The sequence below is a fragment of the Petaurus breviceps genome, unplaced genomic scaffold, assembly GCF_028583685.1.
Source record: "Petaurus breviceps papuanus isolate PSGF00001 unplaced genomic scaffold, PetGlider_PUasm1.0 229, whole genome shotgun sequence".
NCBI classification, from domain to species: domain Eukaryota; kingdom Metazoa; phylum Chordata; class Mammalia; order Diprotodontia; family Petauridae; genus Petaurus; species Petaurus breviceps.
Genome location: NW_027185903.1, coordinates 19464133 through 19489741, shown reverse-complemented (window position 1 = coordinate 19489741; position 25609 = coordinate 19464133). Strand labels below are relative to the sequence as shown.

Genomic DNA, 25609 nt, shown 5'->3' with positions numbered 1-25609 from the left:
AGAGAGACAGAGAGAGAGAGAGAGAGAGAGACAGAGAGAGAGAGAGACAGAGAGAGAGAGAAAGGTGATGGGGTTTTGTACTGAGGTGGAGGCTGTGTGAGTGGAGAGAAGGGCTATGTATGTTGTAAAGGCAGAAACGATAATATTTGAGAATAGATTGGAGTATACTTTTTCTGGCATAACCTCTAGGAGGCCAGTCACCTCCATTGAGGTGTAAGCCTTTACTGGAGAAGAGGCCATCCCCTTCATGATCACATTTTGTTTTTGCCATTCACATTCTGGGTCATGTTTTATCTAGACTGGGCTCTCACTTGTTTCATAACAATAGTGGCTGAGTAGAAGTCAGAACCACAAAATGGCAGTCAGGACATCAGTCAACAAAATAGCTCCCTACATTAAGTGCTGTTGCCTTTGATTTCTTTACTTTTCTCTCTTTCTTTTTTTTTTTTTTTGAGAGAGATTTAAAAAAACTCTTAAACTACAGAAGTTTGTTTAGATTTTTTTTAAATCTGCTACTATTGTTAGTAAGCCATTTTGAGGAAAATAAAAAGATTTGTTGTTCACATTAATCTTATTTTACTCTACTACAATAAAACCTTGAAATATTTGGAGCTTCAGGTTATGAGAAATGATCTAGAAAGTTCAGTCCAGAAATATCTTCTTAATGATTTTGTATTTTTGCTTTTAATATAATTTCTTTGCACCCCTAAAACCTAGTGTAGTGCCCAGTACTTTTTGGTTGATTTCAATATTGCCCAGATTTATGTGAGGGGCAAGTGAGGTGAATTTTTGTTTTTCGAAAACATTATTATTACCATCATCATTATTTTTGGAGTATACCTTTAGAGTCCAGGTGAGAAACTTCCTCTACCAACATAGGTCAACACTTGCTTTGCAACTTATATAACCTCACATAGTTGCCTGGAAGGAGTACAGAGAAGTTTAGGGTCTTGCCCAGGGTCACACAGCCTGTGTCAGAGGAATGACTTAAACTAAGGTTTTCCCAAGTCTATGTATGGCCAGATCTCTACTACTCCACAATGTCTACATTATGCATATTGTTGATAAAAGAATGTTTAGCTGGGATGCGTGATGTAGTAGAAAGCTGACTTCTGAGTTAGGAAGAACTGAATTCAGTTCTTGTCTCTGACCCTACTGACATCAAGAACACAAGTCAGTCATTTAATCTCTTCTCAGTCTGAGACATATAAGGCTGTATTCAGTCAAATGGTAAGCATTTGTTAAGTGCTTAGTATATGTGAGGCTCTGGGGAAACAGTTTTTTAAATAATGAAACATCTTCTGACCAGATGGGATAAGGGGGAGATCAGGGAATGGACAATTTAGGAGGTGGCATTTAAACTGAGCTTTGAAAGAAGCTAGGAACCCTGTGGGGGAAGGGTGTTGGGAGGAGTGGTTTAGAGAAATATGGATGGCAAAATAAAGAAATTTAAAACTACCATTCTACTACTTTATCTTTTGAAATCCGTAATTTCTTTTGAAATTCTGCCCAATCAGCTCCTTTGACATGAAGCCTTTCCTGAAGTCCCCCAAATTTACTTTGTATTTGTTTATATTTCATATGCTTATTTATCTATATACCTCCCCTGATACGATGTAATTTCCCTGATGATGGGGACTACTTTGGTTGGTCAGTAGTTCAGTGATATCATTAATGTGGATACATTCAGAATAGTGGGAGGAGTCCACAAACCATTTGTTTCTCATCCTGTGCTACCTCAACCATAGTTCCTCTGTTTCAGGTACTCTTTTCTTCTCACTCTTTACTTGATCTCATTATTCCCCTTGGGTTCAGTTATTTCCATACAGTTGACTTCCCTACCCATATATGTGACCTTAGTTCCTCCATCAAGATTTGCTATGCATTACCAAATGCCTAGCAGACATTTTGGTTTCATCCGATGTCCCAGGAATATCGCAAGCTCAATATATCCAAAACAGAACTCATTATCTATTGCGTTTCCAACCCAAACCCATGCTTTTCCAGACTTCCCTATTTCTGACAAAAGAAACCACCAGGGTGGTTTCCAGGGTCCCAGAGTCACAATTTTGGAGTTTCCCTCAACTCCTCACGTTACCTCAATCCCCATGGTTAAACCCACTGCTAAATCTTATTGACTCTGCCTCTACCACATCTCCCCCAGCCAACCCCTTTTCTCTACTCACACAGCAACCATCTTAGTTTAGGCCCTCCTCACCTCCCCTGGACATTGCAATAGCCTTCTAATTGGTCCCCATGCCTCAGTGCAGTTGCTTCCCCACACTTCTATATGCCAGAGTAATATTTCTAAAGCATTGGTCTGACCATGTCACTCTCCTGCTCCAAAGGCTTCCTTTTGCTTCTAGGAGAAAATGCAAGGTCCGTTGTTTGGCCTTTCAACCCCTTCACAATCTGGCTCCAGCCTTCCTTTTTTACACATTACTGCCTTTCTCACACCCTTCATTCCTGCCAGACTTGGCCTACTTGCAGTTCCTGACACACAACATTCTAGCTCTTATCTCTGGACCTTTGCACAAGCTGTCTGTTCCCCATGACTGGAATGCAGTCTCTTGTCCCCAACTCTCTTCCCCCACAGGGTTCCTAGCTTCTTTCAAAGCTCTGCTTAAGTGCCATCTCCTAAATGGTCCATTCTCTGATCTCCCCCTTAAGCCATCTGCTAATGCTCCCCCTTCCCCCAACCAACTACCTTGTCTTTTCTTTGTATGTGTAGTATTTACAGTTGCTTCTGTGTGTATACATTGTTTCCCTGGATAGGATGCCAGGTTTTTGAGGTCAGAAAATGTTTCATTTTTTATTTGCTTCTCCAGAACCTGGCAGAGTGCCTGCCACATAATTTACTTATTGTTGGTTGATTTCCTCTACTCTTAAAACTTCAGGGCCTAGAGAAGATTTCCTCTAAGTCTCTTGACATTATGCTGATACCAGTACAACATTCAGGTTGTTTGTTATCTTATGCTCTTGGGGTCATGGGATTCCTTGTTGCTTTCTGAGTTTGTTTGTTTTTACAACCAATTTATCATTGGCAATATGTTGCATTTTATTTATACCAGTCATGCATCTCTCCATGGCTCTTGGGGTGAATCCCCGTTTGATACAATGGAGATTGTAATATTACATGACTCATAGCCATGTACTTCACCAGAAGAATCACTGTTAAAAGGATAGAGGTTTTTTTGTTTCAGAAGAAACTCGATTTTATCTTTAATATTTTATGTCTTTGATTTTCACTTACTTGGATCACATTTCATCAGTTTTATGGACCAGTTTGGGAAATGCCAGTCAGAAGTAGCATGACAGCTGCGAATGATGAAATGCTATATGCTAATCTATCTTTGTTCCTCTTGTAAATTATGTCCAAAAGTATTCCTGTTCATTGTCAAACATTCCTAACATTATCTTACTCCACGTTTGAACCTTGCCAACTTTCTATACCAAGGTATTTCGACTTCTCTTCTAAAACAATTTTTAGAATTAAGTTATTTGTAAAATTATTAAGTATTTCAATCCTGTCATTCAAATATTTAACATCACCTGGTGTTTTTTAATTTCACTTTTGATTTAATCTTCAGCAGTTTATGTAGACACAGTTTCTTCAGTGAAGCATGCCCATATGGAACCCTCAGGAGTCAAATTTAAGTTCAGTGTTGAGATTTAATAATGGTATTTTTTTTAAATAAAAGTTTCTAGGTAGGTAGCAATTCTGTAGAAATAGAAAATTCTTTGGGTAGAAAAGTGGGGGAGCTAAATATTTCACTACACACAATGCCTATCAATTGACTTTTGGAATATTGGTCCTCCAGTATCTAGCATTGCTTCTTAAAAGTAATGGATGTCATTAAATTTTGAAATTAGAGATGAGTAGTCTTTTTTTTTTTTTTTAAAGCAATTGGGGTTAAGTAACTTGCTCAAGGTTATAAGGCCAGTTATTTTGTGTGGGTGTTAAGTATCTGAGGCCAGAACCTATCCCGGGTCTCGCACTCTTACTGCGCCACCTGGCTGCCCTGAGATGAGTAGTCTTATTTGTGTATATATTTTACGTGAAACATTTGGTAGGGTATAGATATACCTATGATTATGGGTATAACTGTGTCTCATGACACTGAGTTCTTTATCAGGATCTTGAAAAAAAAAAACCACCAAAACCCAACAGCTTAAAACATACAAGTGATTGGGGTTGGTTGTTTTTGTTTGTTTGTTTGTTTTGGGCTTCACCCATGTAGATAAGAGAGTGCCAAATTCTTACAAACTCCAGACCCCTCTCCACTTAGCACTTATGCTAATGGATACTTATATAATCTTACTTAAATTGATAAAAACTGACTTTAATCAGTAAATTAATTAAGCCCCCACTGTGTGACACTCTACCAGGCTATATACATTGTACCAGGGAGCATATGATAATCAAATGAAATCGGTATAATAAATAGGAACAGGACTACTGAACTATTCCAGTCCAAGTGGTAATGGTAAACACATTTCGTATGATGAGTTCAGCTGCAAACTAGAACAATTGCCTAGTTAGTGGAGCTGTGAACATTCAACAGAGCACTCAGTCCAGGGTGAGGCCTTCCAGTTAGAACCAAGACTAAGGTTAAGCAAGGTAGACAATAAAAGGGGGGAGGAATGGAAGTACCCTTATTTAGTTTAAATTTTCTTTTTTGTTGATCCTTTTTGTCCTTACATCATATTCATGTCTGAATATATCCCTCCTCATCTATTAACAGAAATTTAAGAAGAAAGATGACAAAAGGCATTTAAAAAACTCAGGCAGTACATGAACCATGTCTTATAGTATATGTGTTATTCTCCTAGGGGATACTTTTAAATATTTGTAAAAGGTTAACATTCATGTTTCATACCAGAAAATTCTGCTCTCCATGGCACATGGGCATTTGTTTGGTGATTAGCCCCAGGGGTACAGTTAGTACACTGGATGCAGTTTTCAATCTTATCTAGTATGTACAAAACACCTCATCCCAGTTCTACTTTGGAAGGAGAGCATAACTAACTATACTGTGTGGTGTTTTTTTTTTTTGTTGTTGTTGTTTGTTTTTTTGCTATACATGCTTGTGGACTTTTCAGGGTCTAGAGATCATAGAGACTGTGTGTCCTTTTGATTGATGTGGTAGAGGTTGTATGGGAGAATTCATGCTTATATATTGCACCCAGACTAAAAACCAAGTGCTCTTTGAATGTGAAAGGTTTTTCAGGGACCCCAGGCCCCTTCAGTGCCAAAATTTGTGCTTCTTATTTTGTGCAGCCCCCAAGTTATTCTGGAAAGTTAACTGTCAAACGATGGAATATTTTTTAAAATCCTTTTACATAACTCTTTTCAGAAGCAGTAGCAGCTTAGCTTATGTTTCTTTAGTGCTAACTAGCTTTCATTGTCTTTTCTCAAAATTACATATTAAATGGAACAGCCTGTTTTATTTGATGCTTGAACAGAAGTGATAAATTCAAATTAATTTTTCAAGAGTTGAGATGTCAGGCCTAAGTACTTAAAAATCTGTCATTTTGGATGAAGTTATTTTTACCTGCTGAAGGGGAAAAATCACTTTGTAGATAGTTACTGTTAAATATAATCATAAGAGAAAATATTTAATAGCACAGTTTGAGAATATATCTTTTGAAGTCTTTATTATGCTCATTAATAAAAGTTTTGCTATATTTTTATAAGCAAAGAAGGATTGAAATTAGAAGAAAGCTTCAGTTCAGTGGGGATGTCAATGTGTGACTCGTACCACAATCTAATAAAGGATTGAAGTGAATAAAAACAGACTGAATTATTCAGTTCAAATTCAATAACTGTTAAGTACCTAGCTAGTACAAGACAACGGAGACACACACATACACACACACACTCACACTCTCTCTCTCTCTTTCTCTCTGATACTTTGATCATTATAGTTGTGTTATAACAATGTGGCCTATTAGGACTTGCAGTCAGGAGGATCTGAATTTGTGACCTCGGGCAAGTCATTCCACACTCTCTCACTCTGAGTTTCCTCATCTATAAAGGGTGGATAATAATAGTGACAGTAATAGGGTTGTTGTGAGGACTGAGGGAAATAACTTATGTAAAGTGTTTCACAGGCTTAAAGTGCTATATAAATATGAGCTATTGTTGTTATTAATACTGATTAGAAGATGAGCAGCTCATTGCAGAGGAGAGGTGATAATGTCCTGAGAGGTCCAAGGAGAGAGTAAAGACCACTAATCAATTATGTTATCAGTAGCCTACAAACCCTTTTTGTTTTCATCATGGGTTTCTATCATAAAAATACTTTTAGCATATGCCTTCATCTGTGTATATTTGCCTATTTATAAATAATATAGTGTACCATTGTACTAATTATTATGTATGCTATAAAACAACCAAAATTAAAAAGCTGAGATGACATTTTAACCAGAATTACATTTTATTTATTGACAAAGGGATCTATCAATAAATCAGCAAGTGTTTCTTAAGTGTCTATCTGTGCCAGGCATGGTACTGGGAATACAGGTACAAAGAGTAAAGCAATTCCTCTTTGCAAGGATCTTGCATTCTGATGAGATAACAAGCAAGAATAAAATACACATAACATACATATACATTTAATAAATGCAAATTATAGGTAGTTTCAGAGGAAGGACATAATTTGCTACATGTGCAGGTAGTGATGAGAATGAACCAGCTTTGAAAATAATATTTTATTTATTAGAGATTCATGGCATTAGTGGATTAGAGGACTAGCTTTATAATCGGCAAGATCTGGGTTCCTGCCTCTTACATGTGCTGGTGTAATCCTTTCTGTACTCTAGTCTAGGACAGGTAATCTAAGGCTGAGTTGCATTGGTAGAGGGAGTTTTCTTACCTAGGAATGTCCTATATTAGTAGAATCACATAAGTTTAAAAATAATTAATAAATTCAATGTATACTTGCACATGATTAATTTATTAGTATTACCATAAGCGGTTACAATGTATCATGTGATGGTTATACTATAACATATTGAATAAATTAATATAATACATAACTAGTAAGTTAAAAATATAGGAGCAGCAAGGTGGCATAGGAGCAGCAAGGTGGCGCAGTGAGTCATGAGGACCAGAGTTTGGTTCCAGCCTCAGATACTTAACACCCACATAAAAAAACTAGCCATTTAACCTTGGCAAGTTACTCAGCCCCAATTGCCCTCCAAAAAAAAAGGCAAAAAATAAAAAATAAAAAAATATATATATAAATGCTAGAATCCCAGACCAGTACCCAAAACCTGTTTTGTTGAGTAAAATATTATTAGTATTTATTTTATTGAGAACAGTGTGATTTAATATGCTTCATTATTTTTGAAAGTTGTGGTTTAACAGAGGGTCTGGCTCTAAGTTTATTCTTATTTTAATGGTTGGTTTCTTGGTACTTCACTTAGATCCAAATGGAGGCTTCATTGACTGCTAAATGGTGGTGTTCACATTTTCAGTCCTATTCACTGATTATTCATAGGTTTTTGTTGAAATTTAGCTACTAAATTTGCATCTTCTCTGATGTTAATCAGTTCTTGCTAACTAATTGAAGACAGCTTATTTTGTCAAAATCTACTGAAGTTCTTTGCTAGGGAGGTAATTAATCAGGATAGAAAATTCTGTCTCTGAATTTGTGTGTAGATAGAGTTTTTCTAGGTTTCAACAACCCAGAGAGGAAAAAAGTAAGAGAGCAGGATGGTCAACATTGTCAAAATTCTGGAGAAAGGTGATGGATGAGGATTGTGAAAAGGCCACCAGATTTGGCAATTAAGAGAGCAGTGGCAACTTTGGATAGAGAGAACAGTTTCAGTTGAGTGATGAATTATGGGTAACTAAAAGAAAGAGAATCTTGGAGATTGGGATGATAATTTCCAATTAGGAAATAAAGAAAAAGGGAAATTTTGGAAGGGTTTTGGAGGAAAGATAATCTCCGAGATTATCTTTAACAGCTGTCCTATTCAAAATTAAAAGGGGAGGGGCTCTTATCAGCCACTGCCCATAAACTCAGAGCCCACCCTGCAGAGAGACACCAACTACAGCCACATGATCAACTGGGTACATTGAGGAGGGAAGAGGCGATTTTTTTCAACTGTACTCTAATAACTGTCATAAGTGCTTCAGTTCAGTAGGTGAGAAGATGGGAGCTTAACACAAGCCACAGGAAACAATCTAAGGGAGGAAACTTAGTGAAAGTGAAGGCAATAGTGTAGTCCTGTCCGGACAAGCCCTGAAATTGGCTGTTGTGGGGAGGGGAGGATGTGAGTGACATTCTTCCCACTTTCTGGTTATCTCTTGGGATTGTACCATGGCTCATTTTGGGAACACAATCTCCGTTTAGCAGACTGAGTTTCATGGTCTCTTAACTCTGTGTTTGGTACATAGTAAGCTCTTAAGAAATGTTTGTTGCTTGATCTGTGATCCTAAAGAATCAATACTAATCCAGGAGATTGAGGAAAGTATTGTAAATAAAATGGTAGCACTTGATCTGGGTCTTGAATTAGAAATGATTTTTCCAGTGGACACATTAAAGGATTTGGGAAGTCAGTCTTTCAGGTGTGGGTGATAGGTATGTTCAAAGGCGCAGAGGCAAGAGAATATAGAATGAGATCTAGGAATGGGTATTTGGTCAGGAAGAAGGTATTTGAAAGGGAATATCAGGAAATGAAACAGGAAAGTGAAACCAGATTGTGGGTAGCTTTGAATATCCAGAAGAGGAGTTTGCTGTAGGTATAGAGAACCACTGAGAGGAGTTATATGGCACAGTAAATACTAGATTTGGAGTCAGGTAGAGCTGAGTTCCAGTCCTGCCTCAGACACTTCCTAACTGTGACCCTGGACAAGTCACTTAATCTTTCAAAACTCCAGTTTGTTCATCTGTAAAATAGAGATAATAATATCGTCTACGTATCTCACAGAGTTGTTTTGAGGATCATATTTTATTTACATTTATTTATATTATTATTTTATTACATATATGTACATATACACATATATAATTTAGCAGAGCTTAAAGTGCTATCTAAACACTAGCTATTATTAATTTTAAACAAAGGAATGATCTTTGATTTAGTAAAATTACTTTGGCAGGGTGAGGATAGATCATAGATAGAAATTAGAGGGTGGAGGCATAAATGATTGCCAAATGGATATTAAAATCCAAGCAAGAGTTGATAAGAATATAAACAAAGTCAATGTTATTGTGATTGGAGGGGAAGAAAGATGACATGAGGGAAATTGTGGAGTTAGGATAGGATTTGACAGCTGATAGGTTATGGTGTAGGACAAGCATCATATGTAAGGGTTTTATGATGTAAGGGTTTTAAATAGGGGACTGAGAAGGTGTTAGTGCTGTCATTAACACTAGTGTCAGTAACACTAACATTCTCACTGACACTAAGAGAAATGGGGAAATTAAAAGGAGGAGTATATTTTAAAAGGAGGAAGAAATTAGCATATGAAAAGTCTAATTAAATTAGTTTCTAATTAGCACATATAATTTGATAACCTGTGTATCCAACACAGAAATTCTGATTTCTTTAGAGTTGCATAAATTTGACATTATACAAGGTGTTCCAAAAGTTTTAGTATATTTTTCAACTTTAATAGTTTTAACCTTCATTAAGACTTTTGGGACCCCTATATAAATCATATCATTTAATAGTACTTCTTTTTTATCCTTCTTACATATCTTTTTTTATTTTTACAAGGTAAATAAAAACTGATGGATTTAAAATTTTTTATATTTATGATTATATATTCCATTTTTAATCAGCAATTTTATTTTTACAGTTTTAAAGATCTCCATGAAAATTTTTCGAGAAAAAAAGATTACTGGCATCATAGAAATATTTTTAGATATACAATATTTGGTTACCCATGTCAAACAAATAAACTATCCCTGCAGAAATACCCCTTACCCTGAGGAAATAAGGAAGAACATCTAATTTTAAACTGTCTTCACTATCATATATATCTACATAAGCTTTTTATTATTAGATTAGATTTATTAGTAGATTAAATCATACATCAAGGAACCAAAAGAAACCTAAATGAAAAGAAATCTAAACCTCTGCCAATCTTGGCTGTTCGATATTATGATCAATTGCAACTTACCAATTATTTAGACATGTCTCATACTTGAGTGGAGAAGTTAGACGAATAGATACAAAGCCAGACACCTCAAAATTATGCATTAAAGTATCTTCTCTTAAAATTAATCCATCCATACAGCCTTAATTGTGCTAATTTAATAATTTTTATTAATAGTCAAAAAGTTAAGTTGCTATATTGTAGATATATAATAAGAAATCTTGTATGATTTTTTTCTCCCTCTCCTCCTTCCCCCTTCATAAGATGGCGTGCAATCTGATATTGGATATACATGCACAATCATATTTACTTTTTTAAAAAACATGCATCCGTTCCTGTAATTCCTCTTGGCTTCTATACTACATCCACTCAGACTAAGTATACACCACATATTCATTGAAATATTTATACTTGCGTTGAGCTTGGTTTATCACTAGATGGCGATGTTGCCGGGCTTGTACTGTTAGGTAGTTGGTAGCCAAGTTACTCTACAGAAAGTGTTTATATGGAATCCAAGGAATTCTCAGTCCTTTGTTATTAATTGAGTCTTTATTAACCAACTTTGTAACTGTGGAGATTATAGCCTGTCGAATCATTTATACACATACTTTCAAGCATTTGATTGAAACCTGCCTTTCCCTTGGAGATGATCTTCTTCTACCCATTCTTTTCTAAAGCCCTCCTACTCACAAGGATGACAGGATGAGGAGGAGGTGGCCTATTTCTTGTTCTTCACACCCTTGCTCTATACTAGCAACCTGGTCAAGCTTGGTGCAGTGGAAAGAGGATGTTAGAGGAGAAGAATTCAAATCCTACCTTCCCGAATCCTAACTCCTTTGGGCCTAATTTTCTTTATTTGAGTAGATGACCTCTAAGGTCTTTTCCAGGTCTAAATATATAATAACTACCCCTGTCAACTTTTTTGAAGTTCAGACCTTCCATTTCTCTCTCATCCTTACAGGTCAAGGTTACTTCCACTACCCACTTCCACATGACTTTCCCAATTTCCTTAATGCTTTTATCACCTGACTCAGTCTGCTACTAATCTCCTCCCCTCCCCCCAATTAACAAGCATTTCTTTTTTTTTCTCCGTTCCACTTCCCATTCATTCAAGAAAAACAAAATCCTTTTAAAATATAGATAGTCAAGCAAAACAAACCCCCACATTGGTCATGTCCAAAATACATGTCTCATTCTGTATTTTGGGTCTGTTACCTCTCTGTCAGGAGGCAGTTATGCACATCTTAGAGACTGCAGCAGCCTGTCATTGGCAGGAAATACATAGCAGGGGTGGTAATATTTGTGGTCATGTGTATTATACTTCAACTTAGCTAGGCCCTTCTTTCTTTTCTATGAAACTGGGTTTTTTGTTGTTGTTGTCAGTCGACTAGATTTGTGGCCTTTCCAATAGCTCATTCTGTCTAAACTAAGATAAGAGATTGAGGAGGTACCACCTAGAGTCCAGGATGCAAAAGAGGTGAAGAGGAAAGTGATTTAAGTTGGTTCCTCTGAACATGAATGCTTGTTAAAAAGACTTCTGTCATTTTTGCATCATTTGATTTTTATTTCTAAGTCTTAATGGTTGGCAAGTTCCTAACTCTTTTTTTGTTTTTTTTTGGGGGGGGAAGGCAGGGTAATTGGGGTTAAGTGACTTGCCCAAGGTCACTTAGCCAGTAACTGTTAAATGTCTGAGGCCTGATTTGAACTCAGGACCTCCTGACTCCAGGGCCTATCCTCTATTCACTGCACCACCTAGCCGCTCCAAGTTCCTCACTCTCTAAAAAATTATATACATTATATTCCCTTCTACTATTAAAGAAGTTGAGTTTAGAATTGTCTCTGGCAACCCTGAGATTATATGTATGATGTGGATGCATATATGTTTACAGACACATGTATACATATATATGTGTGAATATGTGTATATTTATGTTTATGTATCTAGATTATCTTATACATACATATTCATGTATCTAGATTATCTTATAGAATACATATTATGTATCTAGATTATCTTATACATACATATGCATGAATATAGACACATTTTTACATCTTAAATCAGGTTTTTTTATTTTTCCTTTTTTTTTTTTTTTGCTAGGCTCACCTAATTTTTTTTTTTCATTTAACAGTCTATAGTAAAATAATAGGGTCATACCAAAAGCTGAGAGAGTGTGAAGAATCAGATGGTTCTTAAATGCTATGCTCTTACAGACAGCCTCTTAAATATCACATCTGTGAACTATTAGGGGAAGTATTACAGGAGATTTTTCCTGTAGCACCTTGGTAAGTGAAACCAGCTGATATGTATCTTAATTAGTTAATGGTCTGTGTCTTGTAATTTGAGAAGCAAAAGTTTGGAAGGCAAACCAAATGAGTTCATTTCCAAGAGGTTTCTACATGGCAGTTTAAATAATTTTTAGACTTATATTTTGGTTAAAATTGCTCTGCCTTTAAATAGTGTTTAGATGAATTATTAGGCTTTTATATGTGGTCATCTAAAGATGTAATTGAATGGGATTTTTAGTGGTTTCAGTGAAATAGGAATGTATTTTTTTCTTGAGAAATGACAGTGCATGTTTTTATTATAGCTAGAAAATAAAACCTAACTTATGGACGAAATTATAAAATTAGTTTATAAATCCAGAATCTGTGGTTTGTCCTGTGCTGCAGATGACATTTTCATCAAGACTTGGGTAGAGTCATAGATTTCACTCATGTCAAATTTTCAAATGGCACAAAGCTAGGAGAGATAAGTAACATGTTAGATCGCAGAGCCAGGGTCCAAGAATCTTAACAGGTTAGAAGGTTCCACTGAATTTAATAAAACTGAAATTTAATAGGGCTAAGTAAAATCTTAAGCTTGAATTAAAAAATCAACCATATAGGTACAAGATGGGTGAAATATGTCTGTATAGCACATTGTCTGAAAAACATCAGGGCATATTGATGGACTGTAGGTACAGTGTGAATTAATAGTATAATATGTTGTCAAAAAAAATTAATGTGCTCTTAGGGTACATTGAGAGGTCATGGTGCCCAGGACTATGTTTGTGATAGTTATACTTCATTCAACCCTGGTCAGAACACTTCTGGTGTATTGTGTTTAGTCCTAGGTACCAAATTTTAGGAAAGGCATTGACAAACAGGGCTACACATATGATGAAGGGATTCAATTTCATGCCCTATGAGGATTGATTAAAAAGAACTGGGGCTATTTAGTCCCAGAGAATAAGAAAAATCCTAACTGAGGCATGATAGCTGTCTCAAAGTATTTGAAGCACTACCATGAAGGACTGACTGATCTTGTTTTTGATCCCAAGGGGCAAAACTGGGAGCAATGGGTGAATGCTTTCTGATAAATGGAATTATCCTAAATTGGATATTGTGGGTCTCCTTTCCCTCTAACCCCCACCCTTACCACCAGAAAATCTTTAAACAGACTGAATAAGCATTTGGCAAGTATCTGGTTAGAGAGGATTCTTGCTGAACAGGGCATTGATTGAAATAACTTATTAGGACCCTCCCAACTCTGAGATTCTATGATTGGTTATAGCTTCCATCTCAGTATTGAGATTTATGTCATTGTCAGGCAGTTGGTAGAGAATACAGACCAAAACTCAGTAAGTTGTGTATTTTGGCTTGAAAGTCCCTTCCCTCACCTCCTCACCCCCCCCCCCCAACCTTGGGTATCTCTGTGTTTTCTAATCTCAAGAATAATGTAAACATGATACTGATTTGATTAAGGTTTTATTTAATGAATTTATAGCTTAACTTCGTTTGACTTCAATTTTAATGTTGGTTGTTAAAACATTGAACTAGCATAAAATATAAGTAGTGACATAAAGAAAATAATGTCTAAAATTAGTCTTATTGAGTATCTATAATTGGATACTAGTTGGTCTGACTACATAAAATAGTTTTTAACTTTCACAATCAGGATAAACTTTAATCTGAAACAATATAGAAAAACTCTAAAACTGAACGATTCTAGGCATAGTTCATAGAGCATAGATCAAGGAAAAAAGACCCTCAGAGACCATATATTTTATTTCAGCTTCATTTGACAGATGAGGAAACTGAGACCTAGGGAGGTGACATCATTTAGCCCCAGTCACACAGGGAGAAAGTAAGAGGTAGGATTTGAATCCAGATGTTGTGATTCCAGAGCCAGTGCTCTAACATACCAAACTGCTTCCACCTAGTTTATTAGCAGTTTCTTCTGCTAACTTTTAAAAATCTAATTTTTAGGGCAGGGCCATTATAGGAATGTCCAACAATGCTGTGGAATTTCCTATTAAAGGAGATACTGAAAAGAATTCTGGAGTGATTATTTTCCCTGATTTTTACTGGCAAAGGGTTTCCATGAGGAAATAGTTTCAAGTGCCACAAAATAGCCACAAAAATCTATCAAGATTTTGATGAATCTTTTCCCTGCTATTGGCCCCCAAAACAGCCTTTTGAAGCTGAGAGTAAAAAGGCCACAGTGTACACTTGCTGTCACTCCAATAGGTTTGTTTACTATTAACGTACTCACTTTGTGCCAAATCACAAAAGTAGTTGTAGAAAAACTGATTGTGTGAAAGTGCTATTGAATGATGTGAAGTTATGTTCCATACATTCTAGTCTGCTAGGGGGCGCAGTGTTATGTCTGGAGTCAGGAAGACCTGCTTTCAAAATGGGCCACAAGCATTTACTAGATGTGTGGCCCTGTGCAAGTTATTTAGCCTCTGTTTACCTCAGTTTCCTCTTCTGTAAAATGGGGGTAACATTAGCACTTACTTTCCAAGGTTGATGTGAGGATCAAATGAGACAATATTTGTAAAGTGGTCAGCATGGTGCCTGGCATATGATAGACACTTAATAAATCCTTGTTTCCTTCTTTTTATATTGTCTGGATTTAGTTATATTACAGATCTGAAATAATCTGACTAGAGATTATTTGTAGAAGGAAGATGTCATTAGGGAAAATAAACTTTTTAAAGAGTAATGTGAAATTTTAACATAAACATTTCTTCTGCAAAAGTCTTACTCTGATGTCTCCTCGTGGCATGGAGTTATGCCAAGTGAGGCAGGTCCTCTTAAGCCTCAAAGGCCAGTTATGAATCTTCTCTAAACGGTATGTGTCTTTTGTTCAACAGCCACTCTAGCTAAATCTGGAGAGAATCATCAGATAGATATTTTGGCCACAGTTAATTGTTGAATACCATTCACTAACTTATAGAGGGATTTTTTGGAGGGGGGAACGGATAGGAAAACAGGTGGATAAGAGTATACAAGAAAGAAAAACACAGTAAATAATCATAATGATCATGAATGAAATGAATTCACCCATAAAATGAAGGAGGGTTGCAAGATGGATTAGAAATTGGACTCAAGCAACATGTTCTTTCTCTTCTTTTTCTTAAAATAAGAAACATACTTGAAATATAAATATAAGGATTCACACAGTTAAGATGAAGAGCTGGAGCTGAATTTATTATGACTGATGATTTAAAAAAAACTAGAAGTGGCTATTATTTCAGACAAAATAACAATAAAAGTAGACAGAGCTAAAAGAGATAACCATAGAAATTATATTATACTTAAAAGAATAGTAGATAATGAAAAAATTTCAATATTTCATATAGATATATGTATGTAGAGACATATAGTTATATATCTATATATGTATGTACTGAGTGACATGACATCTAAGTAATACTAGGAAATACTAACATAATTAAATTATTTGCCTAGGGTCACATGGCCACTATAATCAGAGTCAGAATTTGAACCCAGAACTTCCTGCTTCTAAAGCAGACTCTATATCCACTATCCTACACTTCCTCTCTGTCTAAAAAAAATTTTTTTAAGATGGACAGAAAATACTATCTTTATCCTGACAATGGCAATTAAGTTCACATTGCAGAGAGAAAGGGAAATGGTAACTTTGCTTTCTGATTTTTATTTGGCAATTCAGCCCTTCCAAACAGCTTCTGCACCCTGAAAAGTATTTTTGAAGCCTTTAAAAATAAAAGTGAGTTTTTTTCTGAAATGAAAGTCATTTGCCTAGAAATTGAGCTTGTTTAATCTATTTTTAGCTGTTACTTCCCTTTTTCCTTCTTCATTCATTTATAAATTTTTAGAAAATATTAAATATCACCAATATAAAATTATTTTTGTAAGACCTTAAGCTTTTTAGAAAGGAAAACTATTATGCAGAGCAAATAAAAAAGTTTTAGACTTTAGAAAAAGGTATCCTAAAAATGTTGTTTGAGAAAGAAGTGTTACACTCAGATTTTTTAAAATTAACATTCTGGATTTTTGTTGGATTAAAGGCAATATGCTACAAAGGAAATTAAACCTTTTTATAATATACAAATAAATCTATGATGGTAGAATTTGGCAGTCCATAATTTAGCAATAGTTCTTTTTTTTAAACAATTTATAATTTTTAAAAATGTAGTTGTATATCTTTATCTCAAAAATACTTAACAAAAACTAGACTTCATTTGTCAGAATATGGACAAAATGGTTAGATCCAACTTGCTTTCATCCTCTCCAATGACTTCCTCTGAGCAGCTTTGTTCCGCATTTTTTTTTAAATGGTGTGTTATTGATGCTCTCTTTTTAAATATCACCGTCACTTCCCAGTGACACCTGCTCCACTCCCACTCCACAACCAGCCCTTTCCACTTTAAACCAAACCTTCTTTGGAACAAATTAAGCACACAAATTAACACCTTGGTCAAGTCTGACAATATATATCTCATTTTGCACCTGTAATCTATGACCCCTGCCAAGGCGAAGGAGGCGTCTTTCACTGTTAATCTACTGTGAATGGTATTTTGTGTTTTTTTTGTTTTTGTTTTGTTCTGAGAACAGTACTGAGAAAGTGAAATTTTTTATCTATAAGTTACTTAATTGAGGTAATGCACATTTGGGAGAAAGAACTCTGAGTATGGACCTAGAAGAATCCTTCCCCATGTAGCTTTCAGTGGGATTTGAGGGGAGTCACTTGACCTCTCGGGGCCTCAGTTTCCTTTTTTGTAAATGAGGATGTAGGGATTATATTATTTCTTCCAGCTATGGATGCTGTGATTCTAATAAATCATACATGTGATTAATGCTTGAGAAATACTAATTACTTTTTAAGCTTTTTCATGGGCAGAGCTTTGAGTGAATTAAACATGTATTCTAGTCACTGAGGGTTAGTGAAAACATAATTTAACTAATATAATTGTTTCAGATTATAACTCATAAGTTAAAAACCAGAATATTAAAGTTTAAAGAAAAAGATCTAACATGTGAATTCTGTTCCTTTTGATTCACTGATATTATACTTCTATAATGTTAGTAGATAAAAACAGCTAACATTTATAGAGCACTTTTAAGATTTGCTTTATGTGTTATCCCATTTGATTGAGATAGGTATTACTGTTATCCCCATTTCACAGACAAAGAAACTGAAGCCAGGAGAGTTTATGTGATTTGCCTAGGTGTCACAAAACTAGCAAGTATCTGAAGCAGAATTTGCACTTGGGTCTTCTTGTCACCAACTTCAGCACTCTAAGCCTGGAGATGAAGAAGTAGGTTATAGTAATATATATATATATATGTATGTATTTAGTTTATATTTTAAAAATCAGTGTTTTAAATGTCTATACAGTGCATAGCTTATACTCTCAATGATAGGTGACCTTTCCCCCTTGAGATGATATTTTATTTGTGCAATATTAAATTGCAATAAACCCCCAGACTACTTTTTTTTTTTAAGATTTGGGGACATATTATGTAGTGGTTCTTTTCACTATTGCATCTAATCAGATTGATTATTGTTGCTTTCTTTCCCTCAGGGAACAACCCATCTTCAGCACTCGAGCTCATGTCTTCCAGATTGACCCAAACACAAAGAAAAACTGGGTTCCCACCAGCAAGCATGCAGTTACGGTGTCCTACTTCTATGACAGCACAAGAAATGTGTATAGAATAATCAGTTTAGATGGCTCAAAGGTTAGTTCTTTTTCTTTTAAATATTTCTGTCTTGCTCTTGTTGCTATAGTGTTAAACATTTATTAAGAATTTAAAAGTATTAAAAGTATTTTAAGTATTAAACATACTTTAAATATATTACTGTCACTGATTCTTCAGGTGATGAAAAAGTTTTACTAAGTAACTTTGGTCAGTATAGCTACTACACTTATAGATATATACCAGAAAACTCAGTAGATTTAAGATAGTTTATTTCAGATAAACTTCCAGAGTTTATATAAGTCCATAAGAATCCAAGATTATCCCAGAACCTATAATTAATACTATATACTTGGCATAACTCATGTCTGAAACATAAAAGCAAAATTTCAGAGTATTTTGTTTAATTTTGGTCATCTATCATTGAGGATATTAAAATTTATATTATTAATATTATATTTATATTAAAGATGTGTGACATCTGAATATGAAATTTGAAGTATAACATTATATAAAATTGGTGGGAAGATATCTCCAAAGTGTTTCCTCAGTGAACCTTTACCAGATTATTCTAGCTTTGAGTATAATGGGGTCTTGTGGCTGAGAACACTGACATTAACAGTAAAGAGTGGGGTTGAATCCTAAGCAGTGTTTCCTTGGGCAAAGCACTACCTGTTCTGAATCTTGGTTTCTTAATCTTTTAAATAAAGGAGTTGGACCAGATGATTTTCCAACATCACTTCCAGTTTAAAATCCTATAATCCTATTATACCCTTCTCTTCTCTCCTAACCTCATTAATGTTCTTCCTTTACATCATTATTCTGGCAACAAATCATAAATTTATTGCCTTCTGATCATTTCTTCATGATTGTCTTTATTTTTTGATTCTTATATTATGTGTTAAATGCCCTGTCACCCAAACTAGATTGTAGGTTCCTTAAGGACAGGGTCCTTAAGACTTCTCTGTATGCTTCTCAGTGACTTGAATGTAATTAATGAGTTTTTTATTCATTGATTTGATTTTAATTTTTCTTTATCATAATGATGCATGGCCATTGGCAGAATGATTTGGAGACAGCTATTGGTTAGCTTCTGTGAAGTTTTACTAAGTCACTATCCTTGTTGTTAGTCTGCATACATTCATTTGAGTGGAATACACACAGACTTGGAATATAAAACAGGTTGACTCTGTCCCCTCCTATAGCTCTGTAGGCATATGTACCTGGTTTCTTGGAGTAGCTAGGTGGCACCTAGTGCACAGAACACTGGGCCTGAATTCAAGAAAACTCTTCTTGAGTTCAAATCTGGCCTCTGGCCCTTATGTGCAACCCTGGGCAAGTCATTTAACCCTGTTTGCCTCAGTTTCCTCATCTACCAAATGAGCTGGAGAAGGAAATGACAAACCACTCCAGTATTTTTACCAAGAAAACTCCAAATGACATCAGAGAGTTTGACACAACTGAAAATGACTGAATGATACCACCACCAACACCCTGGTTTCTCTTTTGTCCTAAATGGTCCTGTGGAGCTTTGACCTTCATAGGTGGTTAAAAGGTAAACAAAGAAATTGATGGGAACAGAAATCCTACTGTGCAAGGAGAGAAACCACATGGAAGTATTTTGAATTGACTTCATATGACCCAAATTTTCACCTGAGGAGTAAAAGTCCTCCTGTGAGTTATTTCCAAGCAGTATCTACCTGGAAAGCAGTTCTGGTGAATCAGTCATCACATGAACCTTTTTCTTTTTGAAGCCACATGAAAACAGGGTTGGATACTACTGCTTGGGTTTCTTTCTGTCTTTTGACTGTAATGCCAAAATCTATCTTTTCCTGTTTTGTTATTGTTATTTAATCATTTTCGGTCATGTCTGACTCTCCATTTGGGATTTTTTTGGCAAAGATATTGGAGTGGTTTGTCATTTCCTTCTCCAGTTCATTTTACAGATGAGGAAACTGAGGCAAACAGGGTTAAGTGACTTGTCCAGGGTCTGTAAGTATAAGGTTCTGAGGCCGGATTTGAACTTGGGAAGTTGAGTCTTCCTGACTACAGGTCTGACTCTCTATGAGCCAGCTACCCGCCCTTTTCCTCTTTAGAATCATTCAATCTGGTAGTTTTTTGTGATAACAGGGGGTTTAATATCCTTTAGAAAATACATTTCCTTTAATAGTTGATCTGGCTGTTTTTCTATTGTATATACTATTCATTAGTTAGTTTCTTAAATGGATATTGTGAACTGAAGTCTTTTTTAGTTCTAAACCCAGAAACTACTGCAGAACACTGCAGTAATGACTGCATTTTTTTAAAACAGACATTGCAATTTATTTCTTTTATAAGAAGGTTTTAAGCTGTCTCTTTCTCTGTTAAGCACCTGATTGAGGGATGAAAATCTTCTCAGAATGCCCATACCTCGAAAACATAATCTGATTCTTCTCACTACAGGCCTTTTACTTCACCATGAATCTAATCTTTGCTTAAAGGTCTTCTAGTAAAGTTGTAAAAACATCAATTTGGTTAAATGCCACAATTGGTATACTTTACTATCTGTAATGATACAGCCTTTCTAAATTTATTGTTTAGAGCTGGATAGAAAAATGAGGCAGGTAAATGTATGTTTTTAAAGTTATAACATGTTACTGCCCGAGGACATTTAAGAATTCAATAAAAATGTATTTATGTGAACATTAGCACATCCAAAATGTCTTTCAAGGTTGAAACAAACTTGGAGTCAGTGGGTCAGAGATATTCTGGGTTAAAAAAGGTAAAAAGTGAAGATTGCATTGAAATTTCAAGTTCTTTACAAACACTATAGTCCCTTCTCTGCTTCTTGTTAGAATTGCTGTCCATTACATTTCTACTCTTGAGAACTGGTATGGTTTAAAAAAAAAATGCTCCCCTCCTCCCCTCCCCCCCACAAAAAAAGAGTGGTTGTAGACTAAGGGATGATAGCTGGAAATGGTGATGTTAAAACATCATCACGTGGGTTGACTAGGGAAAAGGAGTCAATGATACCTCATTTTGAGAGGCAACAAGATGTTAGTGGAAAGGTCATTGGAGTTGGGGCACCTTGGTTCAAAGCCTGCCTTGGACAAAATCCAGCCAGACCTGTTTTCTCATCTGTAAAATGAAGAATTTGAATTATATGACCCTTGAGGTCCACCCCGCCCCCCCCCAGCTCTAAATCAGTGATCCTTTAAAAAGACGGCACTGCAAAAATGGGCTGTTAGGATAGCCCTAAGAACAAAGACAAGAGAGATAAAAACACAGGACAGTGCTAGGTTGAATAGTTTTGTCTAGTGCCTCAGAAGCAGTCAACATGCCATTGGAAATCTGCTGCTGTGGGGAGCTGAGGTCTGAGTTGAGGGCTAGTTTTGAAACAGTACATATCTCAACTTTTCATCCTGCTGCCTTTCCACTCTATCTCTTCTCCTAGGAAGGAGTAAGAAAGATCTTAACTCCCTCCAAGATCTCAGTCCCTCTTAGGAGAAGAGAATCATGGCACCATAGATTTGGCTGAGAGACATCAATCTATATAGATAAGAGAGTCACATACATCTTCCCCTCTCTCTTTGTAATTGATATGTTTCATTAAGCTATTTTGAGAGATTATGTACATTCTAGAACTTAATTCCCCCTTATCTCACCCCTGGTTCTCCTCCTACCATTCTGAGAATGAGCTATCAAAATGAGCTTTTGTCAGTAAGGTTCTTTGCAGAGTAAATAAAAGAAGAAAAACATACAGTTTTAGTTCTCTTGACCTAAAAATAGTGATGTTTGAGAATATGTTCGAAACCTCAAGGAAGTCAACCAGTGGATTGAAAAGTAGACTCCATCCCCTGCACAGTGAACTTGGTTGAAGTCATCAAGACCATGGTTTTGGCCAAGGAATTTCAAGAGAAGTGACAAGAGACACCAATCTCTATAGAGAAGAGAGACTAATGGCTTATGTATTATTGATTTATTTTCCATTTTCCTTCTTGTATCCTTTTTCCCATGTTAAAAAAATAGCATAGCAACATAAAAGATCTAAAAATCTTAAACATTTTTCTTTTCTCATAGATGTGTGCTTATGGTAGTGTTCAATTTTTAGGTCATTCAAAGGGAAGTATTATGGTATAGTACACAATGTATTAGTTCTGTAATTATGGGGCCCGGGATCAAATTCTACCTTGAACATGTACCAATGTGATTTTAGGTAGGTCACTTAATTTCCCTGGTCTCAATTTCTTCAACTGTAAAATGAAGAAGTTAGACTACATGACCTCTGAGGTTCCCCTCTGAGTGTTTCAAATCAAATAACAAATCTAGAGTATAGAGGGAGCATTGAAAAGCTCTCCAGATTTCTTCCTCCATTTCCTTAGAACTCTTTCTAGTTCTCTAAGCCACGGCTGAGATTAGACCATAATTTTCCCCATACAGACACAAGGCATCACCCCAAAGGAACATAAGATGGCTGATTCATAATTTCACTAGGGTTGGAAAGTAATTAAATGTTTTGGTTTAAAAGACTTTCTCCTTGTTACCACAGGCTAGAATAAACAAAGACCCTGTTTATGTCAAAGGGCTTAATTAAGGCAAAGTAAGTGACAGTACACTTTTATTCATTTTAGACCAGTGATTTTGTTGTTGGAAAGGAACTTCAGACAAGGAAATTTCTTCCTACCAGTATGGTTTTGCAACTGATAGTCTTGGAAAGTTGCCTGGAAGTCTGGGGTTTGAGTGCCTTATTCAGGATCATTAATTCTGAAACCAGTGTGTCAAAAGAAGGACTTGAACCCTGGTTCTCCTTAGTTTGAGTTTAGATCTTTCTCCACTATCCAGTGGCCTGAAAATATTATTTGTTTTTATGTTCTTCAATTTGAATAATCTTCCTGAAGTTAAGTATCTTAAGAGTACAGACACTGCGTCTGTACATTTCAGAAACAAATGTTCTACTGTCCCTGAACTACAACAAAATCTGAAGCCTTCCTGGCTCTCCCATTGATGGGTTTCATGCTGTTCATCTCTTAACTTCATCCATCTGCTGATGAGAAATGATCCTTCTAACTTCTAAGCATTTATTGGTGAAGCTTTTTGGAGCTCTGGTTAAAATAAGGCTGACCTAGACAATACTATTATAAGATTTCTTATTTTCTTCAGGGAAGTTAAAATGTATGTTGAATCTTAAATAGAGATTTTTTAAATTAAGAGCTCAAAATAAGACTTTAAATTATAGAAGAAGGTGAGTATCTAAGTCTCTATTATTATGCAGACTAGAAAATAAAGGTCCTACAAACTAGTGAAGTTTGGAATAAACCATCATTTTCTTGATAAAGTTTGTATTTGAGATGCATATAACTAAATGTATAGGTAATACACAAATTGAATAAAACTGAATTTTAAAATATAAATATTTAAATGTTTTGATATTTTCAATTTATGTTGAAATCTCCAATCTCTTGCTTTTTAAAATATGTTTAAATATTTTAATGTTATTTGCTAGGTTCCTCTTACATAAAGAATGAGAAAGTAATCAATCATGCTTGGTTATTTAGGATGTGTGAAGTCAACAAGCATTTATTAAGTGCTATTGCATACTTTACTAAATGTACTTTACTAGTATTCATATAACTGATATAAAGTGTTTTACTCTGTAGTGTTGTATATGGAAACACATATATATTATATATATACATATACACACACACACACAGCTACACAGATATATTGTTTGTTCTTTAATGGCACTCTCAAAATCTTACATTGCCAAATGTAGATCCAATATTATATCAGGGAGTGATCAAGTCAGCTTCTGCAAGATTTTGAACATTTATACCTCAGAAATTGTCAAATGCTACAGATCAGGGCTTGATTTATTGTTTTGTTGATGATGGAGAAAATGTTAATAATTTAGATTAATCTTTTTTTAATTGTATTTTCCCCCCAATTACATGTAAAAAGAATTTTCAACTTTAATTTTTAATTTTGAGTTCTAAATTCTCTCCCTCTCCCTCTCTCCTGCCCCTCCTCCTTCACTGAGAAGGTAAGGAATCTGATATAGGTTATACATGTGCAATCATGTAAAACATATTCCCATATTAGTCATATTCCCATATTAGTATTTTATGGAAGAAAACTTGAAACCCATCTCCTTCCAAAAAAATAAAGTGAAAAATAGTATGTTTCAATCTGCATTCAAACTCCATCAGTTCTTTCTTTGGAGGTGGATAGCATTTTTCATCATGAGTCCTTTAGGATTGTCTTGGATCATTGTATTGCTGAAAATAGCTAAGTCATTCACAATTCCTCATCATAGAATATTGTTGCTACTGTGTATAAAGATCTCCTGGTTCTGCCCACTTCACTCTGCCTCGGTCCAGGTTTTTCTGGAATCATCAGTGCATATTAATCTTAAAAGTGTGTTATGCGTGCATTTTTTTCCCTTGGAAATCTGGTTATTAAACACTTAGTCACACACTGCTGATTTTCCCTATTATTATAGTTTATTAATTCAACCTAGATTTTTGTGGATATTAGTTGACTGAAAATAGTTGAATTCTATATATGTACAGGACTGGAATAAGGTCCCTTATATTGAATTTATATAGTTACATTAATCTGGGTTCCTCTGGGTTATCACTCAATTAATATACAATAGATTGATTATCATAGGAGTATGAGTTTTCTATAAAACTACATTGCTAGGCAGAAGTTATAGAGTTTTTTTGTTGCAATGAATTTTTTTTTTACCTGATATCATAGAACCTTTCTGTGCTGGGAGGGTCTGGTCTGGACCCCTTGCCTAGTTAGCTGTGTGACCTTCTGTAAGTCATTTCATTTTCCTGGTTCATCAATTTTCATCTGTAACATTAAGGAGTTGGGTGAGATGATCTCTATGATCCATTCTATTATTATGCAAACTAGAAAATAAAGGTCCTACAAACTAGTGAAGTTTGGAATAAACCATCATTTTCTTAATAAAGTTTGTATTTGAGATGCAGGTATATTTCTTTTTTTCAAACAATAAATACAGGAAAATAGATTAAATGAAATATTTAGGGATTTCTTTCATTTTCATTCTGGTTCAGTTAGCTCAGTTCTTTGGAATATGAGGCTAATGAGCTTGTGGGTTTGGTCCTCCATATGGTCCAGTTGTCTTCCCAAAGAAATACTCCTACAGACTTTTACCCTTAACCCCAGCAGCTGTCTTAAAAATGCATACACTTGGATACAAGAGAGATGGGTGAGAGTGTGTGCATAGCTTGTTGGAACTAGTCACTGCGGTGGAACAATTTCAGAGTGTATGTCCTACTAATGGTGGGTGAATAGCATCATTTTGTATATATAGGACAAAGAACACAGTATCTGTTTTTGTTTATAACCCTTAAACTTACTTTCTCCTCTTGCTTTTTAAAATTTAATCTTGTTTTAGTTATTTTACTTTGCCAGGCCAAACCTTCAGAGGGGAAAAGAAGAGGTGAGACACTTTAAAATTGTCCTATTTCAAAAATCATTCAGTTGAAATATTTGAAGGGGAAGGAAGTAGTAGTCAGTAATTAAAAT

The 25609-nt window shown here is 35.3% G+C and overlaps 1 protein-coding gene across 5 annotated transcripts in view; it reads left to right on the top strand.

Moving 5' to 3' along the window:
- HOMER1 (homer scaffold protein 1) overlaps positions 1-25609 on the top strand; it is a 159211-nt gene that overhangs the window by 29547 nt on the left and 104055 nt on the right. For 2 of the 5 annotated variants that reach the window (XM_069096320.1, XM_069096318.1), the window contains exon 2: positions 17953-18109. In XM_069096320.1, coding sequence (XP_068952421.1) covers positions 17953-18109 — 157 coding nt within the window. Of the gene's footprint in view, positions 1-17553; positions 17686-17952; positions 18110-25246; positions 25364-25495; positions 25524-25609 lie in introns of those variants that run through there. The other 3 variants (XM_069096319.1, XM_069096323.1, XM_069096322.1) reach the window with 3 other exon arrangements.